We start from the raw sequence: 16,531 nt of genomic DNA, 5'->3' as shown, positions 1-16,531 counted from the left end.
ACTTTTTTTAAACCTCCCTTTCTCCTGTGATCATTCATTTAACACCATTTTTTGAACATATACTATATGCCAGACACAATACTAGGGCCTCAGGACACAGCACAAAACATGTGTCTCTGCTCTTATGGAGTTATGTACCAAGGGCAGTAGAGATAAAATTTTAAAAACTGATTTAAATAATATCTGATAGAGTTATTGTTATGAAGAAAATAAAGGAGAGTGAGTCGAGAGGGTCAGAGTGAGAGTTTCTTCTCATGAGCTGTATCTGGGTAAGAAGATGCTTTTAGAAGAGCCCCAGTGGTGATTAGGGTTAAGCAGCCCAGACGTCTGTTTCTCCTGACGTGACAGTTCTGAGGTGTTTGAGGCGAGGAGGGCTCTGCCTCTCACACTGCACAGCAATCTGGACGAGTCCAAGGGAGGACCCCAGGCCTCTGCCAAGGCCCCAACCAGTGCCTGCCTCGTCTCCTCATTTCCTTCATGGCAAGCACCACTGGTGACACAATAGTGTTTATTGTGTCCACTTTTAAATTTTCTCTCTGTGGCCTGTGGTACGAAATTCCGTAAACTTCCAAACTTCTTGAAAAAGGAATTCCTGTGCTGTCTTTATTACCACCTGTGGGTCGTTCCCGACAGGGCGGTTTCTCCTCTCAGTATTCCTCGGATCTCATCCTCTGTAAAGGTATGAACCACCAGACAGCTGCACACATGAAAGGGCCTTTCTCACTCTCTTCTTTCTCCAGTGTATCTTCTGAGTTTCTTTGTTCTGCAAGCCAATAACCACAGACTTATTCAGAAACAAGTATTTATCGAATGCCTTCTCTGTGCTGTAGACATGATGTGAACAAATTCCCGTTCCCAAGGAATTCACCTTTAGTGATAGCAGACAATCCCCTCCCAACAAAACAAAAAACGCTAAACAAGTAAATGCAGAATGTGAAAGGTGGCAGTAGTGGGTGCTCGTTATGGGGACTGGAGATGCTGGTGGGGTGCAGGGGGTGGGTGGCTCTTTAATACAGGATGGCTCGAGGCCTTTTTTACCAAGGAGACAATGTGGCAGGGACCCATGTCCTGCATATGTCTGGGGGAGAATGTACCAGTTAAGATGAACAACAGGCACGAGGTTCCAAGGTCACATGTTTGAGGAGTAGCACAGGCTGGAGTGACTCAGCACACAAAGTGGGGGGGCAGGAGGGTGATGAGGTCAGAGGGACAGCTGCGCACCGGTGGGGTAGGGTCTTTTAGACCACTGTAAGGGCTTTGTCTTTTACTTTGAGTGGGTGGGGAGCCATTGGGGAATTTTGGATTCACCTGTCTCTTGTTTTATTTTATTTTATTGTTTTATTTTATTGAGTTGGAGTTTCACTCCAGACTGGAGTGCAGTGGTCTTGATCTCCTGGGCTCAGGCGATCCTTCTGCCTCACCCGGAGTAGCTGTGACTACAAGTGCAAACCCCTAAGCTGTGCTAATTTTTCCCTCTCCTCCACTCCCCTCCTCTCCCTCCCTCTCTTCTTTCTTTTTCTTTCTTTCTTTCTTTCTTTCTTTCTTTCTTTCTTTCTTTCTTTCTTTCTTTCTTCCTTCCTTCCTTCCTTCCTTCCTTCCTTCCTTCCTTTCTTCCTTCCTTCCTTTCTTCCTTCCTTCCTTTCTTTCTTTCCTTCTCTCTCTCTCTCTTCTTTCTTTCTTTCATAGATATTGGATCTTGTCTATTGCCCAGGATGGTCTTGAACTCCTGGGTTCAAGCTATCTTCTCACTGTGACCCAGACACATTGACACATAAATATTAACCAGTGTGGCCAGGTGCGGTAGCTCAAGGCTGTAATCCCAGCACTTTGGCAGGCGGAGGCGAGAGGATTGCCTGAGCTCAGGGGTTCAAGATCAGCCTGAACAACATGGCAAGACCTCGTCTCTACAATAAATAAAATAATAATAATAATAAAAATTAACTAGGCATGGTGGCGCATGGTGGCACATGCCTGTCTTTCCAGCTACTTGGAAAGCTGAGGTGGAAGGATCACCTGAGCCCAGCAGGTCGAGGCTGTGGTGGCTGTGAGCATGTCACTGTACTCCAGCCTGGCTGACAGAGTGAGATTCTGACTCAAAAAAATAAATAAATAACCAGTGTAAGTCCCTACTTTATCAACTTGGAATCCATATACAAATTCCTTCCCCAAAAAAGGAGGTAAAGTCCTTGGATGATTTGTAATCTTCTCCTTGATATCCTATAACTCTATAACTTTAATACCATAAGTCCCCTATGTACAAACCTTCAAGTTACAAACTATAACAATGCACACATGCTTTTTTTTTTTTAGTTGGAGTCTCACTCTTGTCATCCAGACTGGAGTGCAGCGGCACGCTCATGGTCACCGCAGCCTCCACCTGCTGGACTTAGGTGATCCTTCCGCCTCAGCCTTCCAAGTAGCTGGAATTGCAGATGTACACCACCACGTCCAGCTAGGTTTTTTTTTTGTGTGTGATTTATTGTAGAGACGAGGTCTCACCAAGTTGCCCAGGCTGGTCTTGAACCTGCGGGCTCTCCTCTCACCTCAGCCTCCCAAAGTGCTGGGATTATAGGCTGAGCCACTGCGCCTGGCCCACACATGCTTTTTATGTGTTATTTCTCTCCACTAGGTGTCAATATAGCCTGATGGATACATACAGTACTGCATAGCCAATTGTGTTAGTTGAATACCTAATTCAGCCAATTAGTTGAACAACTAATTGTATTAGTTGAATACCTAATTAAACTAATTTTGTTGGATTTACAGCAAATGGACTTATGGACATGCTCTCAGAACCAAACTTGTTCATATGTTGGGGACTTCCTGTATTATTATGTAAAGTTAATAATACTTAAATACTATGATATAAAGTTAATATGCCTTATGTTACATGATAAGGGCACGAGAGAGGGAAGAAAACAGATATTTTACACCACACACCATACATTCATTATAAGAAATAAATACTCAGGACAATTATAATAACTACCTTCTTCTACTACCCATTCTGTATTCCCTTTACCATTAGAGATCACTTTAGCTGGTTGTGGTTCTTTATGTGAGGTGGAATGGGTAGTGATCCAAACCTTCATTCCTGAAGGAGCTGGGTCATTAGTAGCCCTGCCTAGATTGAATTGTTGTAGTTCCATTGACTTTAATCACGGGGCATGGTAATACTAAGAGCTGCCCTAAGGGATCTCTTGTCTTCCAGGAATACTCATCCTTGCCTCCATTGTGGAGTAGTCGTCCAATTTTCCCTGGTAGTCAGGATCAATTACCACAGCCAACATCATAACTCCCTTCTTAGCCTGTTGATTTAGATGCATGAGAAGCAAAAAGTGGCCAGGTAGCAGTCTTGACTTCCAGTTCAATGAAATCATTGTTATGTCTCCAAGTTTCCTTAGGATCATTATTTTGAACTCCTCTTCAGGCATTTCATAGATTTCCTTTTCTTTGGAATCTGTTACTGGAGAATTATTGTGCTCCTTTGGAGATGCTATGTTTCCTTGATTTTTAATGTTTCTTGTGTTTTTTCATTCTGTGTGTCTGGTGCAATAGTTACTTCTTCTGATTTGATCAGGTGACTTTCACAGGAGAAGACTTTTTCCTATCTGTATCTGTAGTGTTGATTGGCTTTGATTCTGGGAGGGTACAGTAGGTAGTCTTTTTATGATTTCTTTGGCTGTAATCAATGTCAGTGATCAATGTCAGTGATGTCTATGAGTCTCTCAGTGGTTTAGGCTATGGTTGTTACTGGATGCTGTGGTGAAGCTTTCCCGGCTATGGGAAAACCAGGTCCTTGGCCCCTGGGTGCCACATCCTAGCACTAGTGTTGGTGGTGGTGGGCTGTGTGAGTTAGTGCTTGGGTCTCTGGGTGGCATTCACATACACTGGCAGTGGAAGTGGAGGGCCTGGGCCAGTCCTTGGGCCCACAGACAGCATGTATGGGCACTGGCAGTGGTGGCAACAGCAGCAGGCTAGGTGAGTAGGTCCTTGGGTGTTTGGATGGTGCGTGTGGCACTGGGAGTGCCAAGAGTGGTGGTGAGCTAGCCTTTGGGTCCCTAGGTGGCATGTATGGGCCCTGGCAGTGGTGGTAGCAGGCTAGGTTGGTGAGTCCCTGGGCCCTGGGCAGTGTGTGTGGGTGCCAATGGTGGCAGTGGTGGGCAGGATAACGTGAATTATTTGACTGCAACTTATTATCTTTAATTTGGGGAGTAGTTCCTTCCTCACACAGAGTTTACATTAGCTTCGGATGGTCACATACAAGTAATTACAAGTATGACAAAACAAAAAAACCTAAAATGCTCATTTATAACTAATACAAATAATAAAAATGAATATGATTCTTTGTAGATGGCAGATCACTATTTATTCATTTGCTTATTTATTTATTTTGAGTTGGAGTCTCACTCCGGCTGGAGTGCAGTGGGATGCTCACGGCCATCCTGGCATCGACCTGCTGGGCTCTGATGATCCTTCCTCCTCAGCCTTCCAAGTAGCCAGAACTACAGATGCGTGCTACCACGCCCAGTCAATTTTTGATTTACTGTAAAGACGAGGTCTCACTAAGTTGCCCGGTCTTGTCTCGAACCTGCGGGCTCAGGCAATGCACTCGTCTCGGCTTTCCAAAGTGCTGGAATTACAGGCTAAGCCACCGAGCCCGGCTGGCAGATCACTTTTTAATCATTCTTTTGTTTATTCCAACTTATTTTTAAGGAATATATTATTATTACTATGAAAATACACTCTATGAGACAAATTATTGCCAAATGACATAAGTGAATGTATATGTGAAGAAATTACATGCATACTTTAACAAAGGCTATTTCTGAATGATGGGATCCTAGAAAATTTCTTTTTCTTTAAAATTTTCTGAATATACCAAATTTTCTAGAATATACATCAAACTTTATGATCAGAAAATATAAAGAATAAAGTGTTTATGGCATAAAGGTATCAGATAAGGAGGGTAAGTGCACTATTAATTGATAGCTGAAGGATCTTTGGTTGCCCTCTGCTGGGGGCAGTTTCTTTTCTTTTTCTTTGAGTTGGAGTCTCACTCTGTCGCCCAGACTGGAGTGCAGTGGCATGCTCCCAGTCACCGCAGCCTCGACCTGCTGGGCTCTGGTGATCCTTCCACCTCAGCCTTCCAAGTAGCTGGAACTACAGGCACGCGCTACCACATCTGGCTAATTTTTTGATTTATTGTACAGATGAGGTCTCGCCAAATTGCCCAGGCGGGTCTCGAACCTGCGGGCTCAGGTAATTCACTCACCTTGGCCTCCCAATGTGTGGGATTAAAGGCTGAGCCACCGAACACGGCAGAAGTTAAGTTTTCAACAGGAGGAACACAGAATCTGAGGTACAACCTAGTATGGGGATAGCAGTCTAATGTTTGATGAATCTTAAAGGAAAAACCTGTGATCATGGTAGAGGGGCATTATCTTCTTGTAGCTGTGGCTTTGCCATGAGTTCCCAAACCTTCCTTGATTTCAGGCCGAGGGATTCTTGAACAATCAAGAAGAAAGCATGCAAGGCAGTAGAGTTGAACAGTTATAGCGAATCAGCTCAAAACATATGTCCAACAAAGTGGAGCATAAATAAAGAAATGCAGGCAAGTAGTTCACTTGGTTGGAGCATACTGTATGTTTCGAAGAGCAGCTATAAGTAGAGCTGGATTTTTGGACTGGAAACAGATTGCAAAGAGATTGTCATGTTAGCTTGAAGGTTTTGAACTTGACTTGCCTGGCAGGTAGGTTACTCCCTTGCTTTGCAGGAAGTAAACAAAATTTAAGCAGCACTATTTATATACCAAAATAGCACTACCTTCTGCTTCGGTAAAATGTGGAAATTCGCAAGTTACTTTTCAGTACTTGAGTTTTATACAAATATCCTGGAAGTAGGTGATGACACTTCCATCTTATGAATGAAGACACTGAGGCTTAGAATGGTTAAGTGACTTCTCCAGATATCAGCTAGTGAGTGGCAGAGCAGAAGGTGAACTAGGTCAGACTCCAAGTTCATGGTCATACTCACCACATGGGGCTTCTCTGCTAACTTTACCTGGCACGTGCTGCTCACGAGTCCCACACAGAACTCATGACAAACTCTAGTTTGTCTCTTGTGATATTTTCATTATATCATATTATTCTATATACATTATGTTTCTTTTATGCTCTAGATGTCACTTCTTTATTGTATTTTATAAGACAGTGTTTCCCAAACTTGGCTAATCATTAGAATTACTATGACATTTGAGGAATACAGAGTTCTAGGTTTCTTCCTTTCAAATTCTTATTTGACAGGTCCTGGTTGGTCTCCAGATAGCTGTATTTTCTTTCTTTCTTCTTCTTTTTTCTTTTGAGTCAGGGTCTCCCTGATTGGAGTACAGTGGCAAAATCATGGTTCACTGAAGCCTCAGCCTTCTGAGCTCAAGAAATATTTCCACTTCGGCCTCCCAAGTTGCTGGGACTGCAGGCATGTGTCACCAAGCCTGGCTAATTTTTTTTTGGTTGTTGTTGAGACGGTCTTGCTATGTTAACCAGACTGGTCTCAAACTCCTAGGCTCAAGCAACCCAAAATGCGAGATTACAGGGGTGAGCCACCATACCTGACCCAGAAATCTGTATTTTTAACATCTGACCATCACTATTAATCATGAGATTCTTTTCAACTTTGTAACCTGCCTGTTTTCTGCGATTTCTAATATATCTGACTTCCTGTGGTTCTTAGTGGTAAAAAAAAAAAAAAAAAGCCCTTCAAATAACTAAAAGGGATCTCTGGTGTTGTTTCAGAGATGAGAACACAGGACGATCCTGGGAAATAGTGTTCCTTGTTCTAATCTAGTTTGAGTCTAGGATTTCAGTAGCTCAACGTCTTTCTGGACAATTTGAGTAAAAAACAGAATGTGCCTTCTTGCTGTTCCTCTGTCCACTCTGTGTGTGAGTTAAACGTTGATGTGTTGCTCATTTCCCAACAGAACCAGCATGAGCCTGTGTCAAGAGAGTATGTCGGAGCAGAGCAGCCGGATGCCTGAACTGCGGCTCCTCCTCCTGGGGAAATGTCGCTCAGGAAAAAGTGCCACGGGAAACACCATTCTGGGCAAAACTGCGTTCAAGTCCAAGTTCAGTGATCAGATGGTGACCAAAAAATGCCAGAGTGAGAGAGGGATCCTGAAAGGGAGGGAGGTTGTGGTTATTGACACTCCTGACCTTTTCTCCTCAATAGCTTGTGCTGAAGACAAGCAACGCAACATCCAACACTGCTTGGAGCTTTCAGCTCCCAGCCTCCACGTCCTGCTCCTGGTAACTCCTGTTGGCTATTTCACAAAGGAGGACCAGGAGGTAGTCAAGGGCATCCAAGAGGTGTTTGGGGTTGAAGCCAGGAGGCACATTATTATTGTTTTCACTCGGAAGGATGATTTGGGGGATGCTTTGCTGCAAGATTACATTGAAAACAATGAGTCTCTCAAGGAGTTGGTTCAGAATTATGGGAGCCGATACTGCCTTTTCAACAACAAGGCAGGTGAAGATGAGCAGGTCACCCAGGTGTTGGAGCTCTTCCGCAGGATAGATCACTTGGTAAATGAGAACCGAGGACCATATTGTGTGAACTTCAAAACTGCAGGCAGCAGATTTCAGGTAAGAATTCTTGTTACTGTCTCTAAGGATCTCTATGTTGCTAAAGCTAGCAGAATGAAGATGAGTACAAATAAATGAAATATTGCATTATGATAGGACATGGATTTTGTTTAAGGAGATATATGTAATCTGCAAAAATAAGAGGTATTAGACTATAGGTTTATTTAAGTATCAACCTAAGAACTTCAAGTTTTATTGGCAAATTAATGGGCAAATGTAAGCCCTTACCTTCCTTGGCCTGTCATATTATTAGACACACAAATGACTTATTAGACTCTCTGTTCCCTTTCCTGGTTTCAACAGAATTACCCTCTCCCTGTTTTTTTTTTTCCTCTAAAAGTTGACATCCTCAGGGCTTAGTTCTGGCCCTCCTTTGACCATTTACACCTCCTTTGACCCTTTACACTCTCTTCATAGTATTGAGCTCTATCTATTGCCGATAGTTTTCAAATTAGTAGTAACTCTAGTGTGGGCCTGTCCTCTGAGTTCTGACTCTTATACCATTGCTGCTTAGCATTTCCACTTGTCTCTCTTATACTTTCTAAAACATAGCATGTCCAAACTTTTGATTTTTCTCTCTTACATCTATAAGACTTCTCCCCGACAGTTCATTAAGTGGTTGTGCCTCTCTCCATGGTCTTCATACCTAAGCATTGATGTCAGCTTTGATACCCTACTAGCTTGCACATGACAGCCCGGAAATCATCAGGTCTTGTGGGATTAGTGCACCTGGAACCCACCTACTTCTCTCCATCTCACTTCTACCACTTGGTCAAAATCAATGTCTCTTCTTGCCTATCTTATTTCAACCTACTGATGACTTCTCCCCATTTAGTCTTGGACTTTATTCTCCAATCCATTTCACATGCAACAACCAGGGTGGCATTTAATTTAATTTTTTTTAACATGAAAGGAAAATGTATTTGCAACTAAAGAAGAGAGAAAATGCAGGCATTTTTCTTTGAGGAGCTTACACTTCAATTGGAGTGACTTATGCATGTGAAACAAACAGGATGGAAAGAGGAGGAAAATCAACATTTACTGAGTGCCTGCTAACTTCTAGACACATACGTGAACTGATTACGTCTTCACAGCAACTCCATGTACAGATGCTCTACAGATGAGGAAACAAAGACTCAAGAGCACTTAGGAAGCCTGCCTTCCTATCTTTTGAGCTCTCTCACTTATGACCACTTGTCTCTCCCTCGAGGGCTGCATGGAGCAGAGATGTCAGCAGAGAGAAGAGTGATTTTCCTGCAATGAAACCCTCCTGTCTAAAATGCCCCAGCGACTTCCTGCTGAGCTTAAAATAAAGTTCAGAATCCTTCATTCGGCTTGGCTCCTTGCCCTGTTCCCTACTGTCTGTGTATTGGTCTTACTGGCTCTCCTGTTGGCCCTCGAGTCTCAAGTCTGTGAGCAAGTCTGCCTACACTGATACTTGCTCTCCCCCATTCCACTCTGTATCATGTCTTTGATTTATTCATCTGCCCCAATTAAACTCACTTCCTCGGAGAGTTCTCCCAACCATCCTCATTCTCAGGCCCTGGAATAAGTCCCCACAGCACCCCCTACCTCACACTTGTCACCACCATATCAAGTGATTCCAATGGTTGCCTCTCCACAAACTCCATGAGGGCAAACTGTTTTGTTGACTATAGTATCTTAGTTTTATTTTCTGTAAAACAGAGGTGATAACTACATGTATCTCAGGAATTTCTGTGAGGATTGAATGAGATGTTTACAAAATTGTTAATAAATACTTGAAACTTGGTAGGTGTTCAATAATTATTTGTTGCTATTATGGTGAAAATATATGAGGGTCAAATAAATTATGGAGACATTAAGGAATTTAATAATCTCGAGACTGAGAGATCCTCGTGTATTTCCCATGGCAATAAAAACATTCGTATATATAGAGATACGTGTACAAGAATAGTAATCACAGTATTTTTTAAAATGGCAAAACTAGAAATAACCTGGATATCCATCAATAAAGGGACAGTTGCATTTGTTATGCATATTCTTCACTATGGAATAAACCGTATCTACTAAAAAGAATCATATAGATATTTCTATGTTGATTTCTGCAGATATACAGGGTATGTTATTAAGCAGATGGCAGAACATATCAATTGTTATTCTGGACAGGTCCACAAAGGCCAACAGAGACCTTGACTAGCACCTTGATTTGACCACATCCCAATCAGAAGATTGCTCTGAATTATATACTTGAGTTTCCTTTTTTTTTTTTAACTTTGCAAAAAAGACGATATTTGGGATCTGTATGCATCATTTTTTCCTCTTATGTCTTAGGAGGGTGTACATGAAACTAAATCTCAGGAGGGAGACAATCCATGTGGTAAGTTGATACTTAAAAATACTAAGCTCGTGTGTATTCTTTTTAATGCATTATGCTGCCAAAGTGAGGTGGAAAATTGTGCATACAAATTGGAGCAAAAATTCACCCTAGAGACCTAGGTCACATTGGTGTCCACAATCTGTCTCTGAGGGAACTCCTAATCTTTGTAAGTAAGTACAGCACTAGCAAGGGTCCTGGACCCAGCAAAGGTGTCCTGAGACTTTCCTGAAATGTCACAGAGCTAGACTTGCCTCTCGTGGCTTCTTTACTAACTCAGCCAGTTTCTGACCCTTGATCCAGTACTGCCCAAGTTTTGGCTCTTGCTAGGAAAGTGGAAATCACTCCTTCACAGACAACACCAGCTTGCAGGATTTGCTGATGGAGCACTGCATCCATGTAATAATTGTATTAATGATATACCCTGCACATCTGTGCAAGTCAATATGTACAGATCTACCTCTTTCTGTTTAGTAGATGCAATTTGTTTCATAATGTGAACATACATCATGAATACAGCCATGCCTGTATTGGTGAATTTGCAGGTTATTTCTGTGTCATCTCTGTGGGAACTGGGTATCTGGCAGTGAATAAGATGTATAAAATACTTTTCCTTTTGGAACTCCCTCAAATAATATGATCGTAATTTTAATAATAATGATCATATTTTCAGCTGACATGTATTGGGAAAATAATGTTTATATATAAAATTTAATCCTCATAGCATATAATATGAAGCCCTCTTTCAAATACATAGTCCTCATAACAACCCTGTAAAGAAGATGTCATTATCATTATTTCACAGATGAGTGAACACCGCCAGAAATATGTGAACTCAGGCAGAAGGGCTTCAAATTTCTGTCAATGCCCTTCAGCTAAGATCCTTAGGAGCATACCAGTGACTGAGCAAAATGGGGTTTATTGACTTGTGACAGTGAGGGCCTAACACACCCTGGAGAATCACAGGGCATCTGAGAAAGAAGGGGCTGGGAAGGACGTTTATAGGCTGTGAGTGTGTGTAAGTTTCCAGGAAGTGAGACTTTGCTATGAATGGATGCTATCTGGAAGGGAGGGGGGGCAGTTCCACAACAAGGTGTTTTCATAATTCTTATCTCAAAGATGATACAGGTAGAGCAAGGCTAAAGCTGTCAGGAAGCAGTTGCCATCCTTTTAGCCAGGATGGAGATGTCTGGGCAATGCCTTTGTTTTTGTATGTTCAGACATGATTGTGTGCTTGTGTCTGACGTTGTACTGCTGTGGATGAGGAATGGGAGGGTGCCATCATTTCTCAGTGGATGCTGGACCAGCTCCTAGCTCTCAGGAGCTACTTTTTTTCTTTCTCACTGTTACTTTTAACCACTACACTCTCCTGTCTCTCCTGCATTGACGGGAGCCAAAATTTGAAATAGATGATGAATTATTATTTTGGTAAGAGTCATAAAGAAGAACACCTGGCAACTAATTAGTATGGTTTTGTGGGGAGCAATTCAGGGGACACTTGTGAAGAAGTTATATTTTTCACAGGAACCTGAATAACCATAACCAGCAGGAGTTAGACAGGCAAGGAGGTGAGGAAAGTGCTATCATATGTGCCCAAGTTCTGAACTGTATTGGATGAGAGGAGCTGTGAGGGGGGAGAGAAAGAGGCTTCTAGGCCTGATTCAAGTTTTTCCTTACCCCTGAAGCCTTCCATGGACAATTGTGTGCCAGTCAGGATACAAAAGATTTTACAGATGCTGTTTTTTTTTCAGTCCTTTCAACAGCCCCATTATATGGGCATTATTATTCCTGTTCTGACAACATGTAAACTGAGATTCACAAAGTAGTAACTTTTCCAAGGTGACATAACAGGAACCTGGTGTCACTGCCTTGCTTTGCATTCAATACCTTGCTCATCCAACCGTCCTGACTTGGTGCTCAGATGCTGAGTGATGATCTCTTCCCATGAGGGCTTTTGATGATTCAGACTCAGCAAATATTTCCTGCAGTGGCTGACTCTACCTTTTGTTCAGTACACAGGTCTAATGTTGCTGTTGGCTCGCAGGAGAAGTGGTGGGCCAGGGGACGTGTGGAGAGGTAGTTGTAGGGTGCGGGTTTGCAGATTTGTGATTTATTGAGGTATAGTTTACATAGAGTGAAATGCACAGACCTTAAGTATATAGCTTGATACCTTTTCCTATATCTACACAATCTAGATAAAAATATAGACCATTTCCATCATCTTAGATGTTCTTACTGCTACTCCCCAAGGAGAATGACTGTCCAGATTTCTATCAACATAGATTGGTTATATGGTTCTTGAACTTCACATAATGGAATCATATAGCCTGTAGTTTTTGTGTCTGGCTTTTTTTCACTTAGCATGTTTTTGGGATCCATCCATGTTGCATGCCACTATTTTACTATTTTTTTTTTTGAATTGGAGTCTCACGCGGTCGCCCAGACTGGAGTGCAGTGGCCACTCCCGGCCACCACAGCCTTGCCTGCTGGGCTCTGGCAATCCTTCTGCTTCAGCCTTCCGAGTAGCCGGAATTACAGGCATGCGCTACCACACCCGGCTGATTTTTTGATTTATTGTAGAGATGAGGTCTCACTGCCCAGGCGGGTCTTGAACCTGCGGGCTCAGGCAATCCACTCACCTCAGCCACCCAAAGGCACGGGATTACAGGCTGAGCCACCGAGCCCGGCTCACTATTTTTAAAAAAAGAAATTGCTGAGTGTATTTGATTTTATGAATATACTAGTAAGGGGCATTTTAAAAATCAGATATTCTCCACTCCTACCATAGTCCTTGGGTCTCAGGCCTAGTACCAACCTTTGGTAACAAAACAAGGAGAACTCCGAGGTCCACAACAAATGAAGGCCAAATTTAGCATGTTCATGTTCCTGGCAAATCTCAAGCTTCTTGCACATCCCTTAGTTTACTCAGGCCCTGTTTATGGCTTTTACCTTAATGGATAGCTTCTGGCTGAGACTAGAGTTCCATAGGTTCAGAGTGCTGTTGCCTTTCTCTATAAAAATTGATGAGAATGAAAAAATCATAAAAACTGTCCACATTCATATTCAACTGCAGGAAGAGATTCTGAATCTGTCTGCTTGTCACACAGGACCACAGGAGAGGCAACTGCAGGCCACAGGACCTGAACAGAATTCAGGAACATCAGAACTGAAGGTCCTCATCGTGGGAAAGCGTGGGGTTGGAAAAAGTGCAGCAGGAAACAGCATTCTGGGGAAGAGGGTCTTTGAGACCAAATTCAGCGAGGAGTCAGTAACCCAGAACTTTCAGTCTGAGAGCAGAATATGGAGAGGGAAGAAAGTTTTGATCATTGATACTCCAGACATCTCATCTTCAAAGAACATTGCATCAGAGCTTAGAAAACACACCCTTCCAGGCCCTCATGCCTTCCTGCTGGTGATGCCATTGGGTTCTTACACCAGGAAAAATGAAGCGATGCTAGACATCATACAGAGGCATTTTGGAGACAAATTATTTGAGTACATGATCATTCTCCTTACAAGGAAAGAAGACTTAGGGGATCAGGATCTAGATATGTTCTTAAACAGAAATGAAGCTCTCCATAAGCTCATCCAGAAATGTAAGAACAGATACAGTGCCTTTAACTGCCAGGCAATGGGAGAGGAGAAGCAAAGGCAGGTGGATGAACTCCTGCAAAAAATCAAGAGCATGGTGCAACAGAATGGGGAGAAGCCTTGCATTTTAAGAGAAAAAGGTAAAACTATGCATAGAAACATTTTACATATACTGTTTACATAGGTATAAGATATACAAGAAAATTTTATTTTCTAAAAGGTACAAAGAAAATGGAAAGGACAGGTCTATTCTATTGACTATACTCTTTTCACTAGCTCCTTTTTTCCCTCAGATTTTACTGAAGTTATGACCTTTTCATGCACATGGTCATAAACTAGATTTTAATTCTTCCATGACCCTAACTCATCTCTCCAACTAGATGTGAGGGTCATGAGGGAGGAAGTTGACCTTTTCCAAACTCATGTTTCTCCCCACAGTGTCCTATTGCCCAGGCTGACACACTGTTCTTTCTGCTACTTAAGAAAGACTCCCTCATTCACTTGGTGCTGCACATTTGAATGACCTGAGCTGAGATCCTTCTCATTCTTATTCATACCATTCTTTTCTGCTTCAAACATCCTCACCCAAGAAGAACATAAGACTGAAAGGACCATATCTACTTATTGAACCCTTTTATATTCCTCATGGAATGCCAGATGTGAGGGCGCCACCTATAGAAGTAAAGATATGTGGAAAAGTCAGGAGAGGTTGTGTGGTGAAAGCCCCATTTGAAAGAGGTTTTGGAGAATGGGTAGGGTCTGGATGTCTGAGAAAAAAGCTGGAAGACACTCCAGAGAGTATACTAGTAATTCGAAGTAAAAAAGTAAGACCAAGCATGTCACTTGTTAGGGGACAAAATAGAATTGTCTTGGTGGAGATAGGATTTCACAGCTCTAGATAATGTCAGTGAGGTGGGTGGGGAGGTTAGACCAGATTTCAGAGGTACTTGAGAACGAGACCCTCCGTGAGTATAGAAGCAGAGAATGAAATACATGACAAACAGTTGGGGGGCAGGGGAGGGAGAGAGTGTTGGAAGATCAAGCTATTGTTCATCCCATAAGTGTAATTATGAAATTGTGGGTTCAGGATAAGCAAAAATTTCCCCTGGAAAGAATAGTACAGGATGGGTTTTCCTCCCTCTTGCTATGATGTAGATACTAGCCACTTGATAACGAATTCATAATGGAAGGGAATTGTGAAGAGACCTGAATAAGCACTGGAACATAGCAGTACAAGTGCAAAAGCACAAGGAAAGCCTCCAAAGAACACACATTGTAAGGTCTCTATGCATCTGTAAATTCCATTTATAGGGGAATTTATTCTCCTTCCATCACTGTCACTGCACACAACAGTGTTAGTGGATATTCATTATTATAACCATATAGTGTTTGTTGACTGATCAGTGAAAGACAGTTAGGTTCAATGTGGTTTTAATGAGAAATGAACTTTAGCATTATCTAACCAAGGAGACTGATCATATAGTTACTTTTCCGTGAATGTCAGTTCTACAGAATAAAATCATTTAAATATTGTAAAGAGATTTTTCTGTAGTTAGCATTTGTGGGCAATGGGAAGACATAGTTGCAACAGGAACAGAAGAGGCAGGAATGAGATGTGTAGACTGGACCCAGCAGAGAGGAATGAAGAGCAAAAGGGCCAGTGACAGGTACCAGGGAGTCAGAGAAGGTACCAGAAAAAGGCAGCAGAGCAGATTCAGAAATGGGAACAGTGCTGTGTTTTTGGATGAACACTGGATGCAGACTGTGATCTAAGTCCTGCTGCTGAGTTCACAGACAGTGAACTGGGACAAGCCATTCAGGTGTTTGGGAATTGATGTGCCAGGTGAGAGAGAGGCTTTGCTGCTGTCTGTGTTCTCTTTGCTTTAGTGATGTAACCCTGCTTTATGGCATAACTGTACAGTCGAATTCCCAATCAGCCCATAGTTACGAGTCTTTCTCACTTTTCTTTAACAGAGACCCTGAGCATTATACTTGTAGGGAGAAGTGGGACTGGAAAGAGTGCTACCGGGAACACCATCCTGGGGAGGCCCATCTTCCTCGCTCAGCTCCAAGCCCAGCCGGTCACCAAGATGTGCCAGAATGGCAGGGAGAATTGGGATGGGCAGGACGTGGTGGTTGTGGACACTCCTTCCTTCAACCAAATGCTCGGTGTTGAAAAGGATCCATTTCAGTTAGAGGAAGAGGTCAAACGCTGTTTGTCCTACTGTGAAGAAGGAACCAAGATTTTTGTCCTGGTGTTTCAGCTGGGGCGGTTCACTGAAGAGGACAAAACAGCGGTGTTGAAACTGGAGGCCATCTTTGGGGCAGGAGTGATGAAATATGCCATTGTGCTGTTCACCCGGAAGGAAGACCTAGGGACCGGGAAGCTGGAAGACTACATCAAGAACACAGATAACAAAGTTCTTAAGAACATAATTAAAAAGTGTGGAGGCCGATTTTGTGCTTTTGACAACAAAGAAACTGGCCAAGCTCGGGAAACCCAGGTGAAAGCGCTTTTGACAATGGCCAATGATCTGAGAGAGAGCCATGGAGGGTATGGGTATCCACATCCTTGGGTGGATGTCAGGAAACGAATTAAAAATGTTCCGGAAAAGCCCAAACCCCCAAAATTCCTAATGAATTTAACAGGACTGTTACCATAAGTAGAAGAAACACTTGGGGGTCTCCTCAATTAGTGACACCCTCAGGTTGGGGGTGGGTAGGCATGGTAGGACTGGTGGGGTGGGAGGAAGATTCATAGCTCTGTGAATTCATGGCTTGCAAGGTAAATGCATCCCACCTTGTAATGTTTCAGCTATTTGTAGGTAAATAAATTGTCAGCCTGGGGCAAATAACAGGGAATTGTAAGGAGGAGAGAAGAAACAAGGTGGGGAAATCTGGAAAAAGATTTATTTTTTATTTTTAAAGATATTGGCTGAATTGT

At 42.6% G+C, this 16,531-nt stretch overlaps 1 protein-coding gene across 1 annotated transcript; it reads left to right on the top strand.

Annotated features, from left to right (window-relative positions):
- Positions 1-6,982: 6,982 nt before the first annotated feature.
- GIMAP8 (GTPase, IMAP family member 8) lies at positions 6,983-16,250 on the top strand. The gene is made up of 4 exons (XM_008063850.2): positions 6,983-7,640; positions 9,954-9,999; positions 13,104-13,727; positions 15,562-16,250. The coding sequence occupies exons 1-4, from the start codon at positions 6,987-6,989 to the stop codon at positions 16,248-16,250; spliced, it is 2,013 nt and encodes a 670-aa protein (XP_008062041.2). The 5' UTR covers positions 6,983-6,986.
- The last annotated feature ends 281 nt before the right edge of the window (positions 16,251-16,531 follow it).

The sequence above is a fragment of the Carlito syrichta genome, unplaced genomic scaffold (assembly GCF_000164805.1).
Source record: "Carlito syrichta isolate Samal-C Ts95f unplaced genomic scaffold, Tarsius_syrichta-2.0.1 Scaffold307096, whole genome shotgun sequence".
Lineage (NCBI taxonomy): Eukaryota > Metazoa > Chordata > Mammalia > Primates > Tarsiidae > Carlito > Carlito syrichta.
The sequence above is the reverse complement of the archived record's forward strand: the minus strand, read 5'-3'. Positions and strand labels throughout refer to the sequence as shown.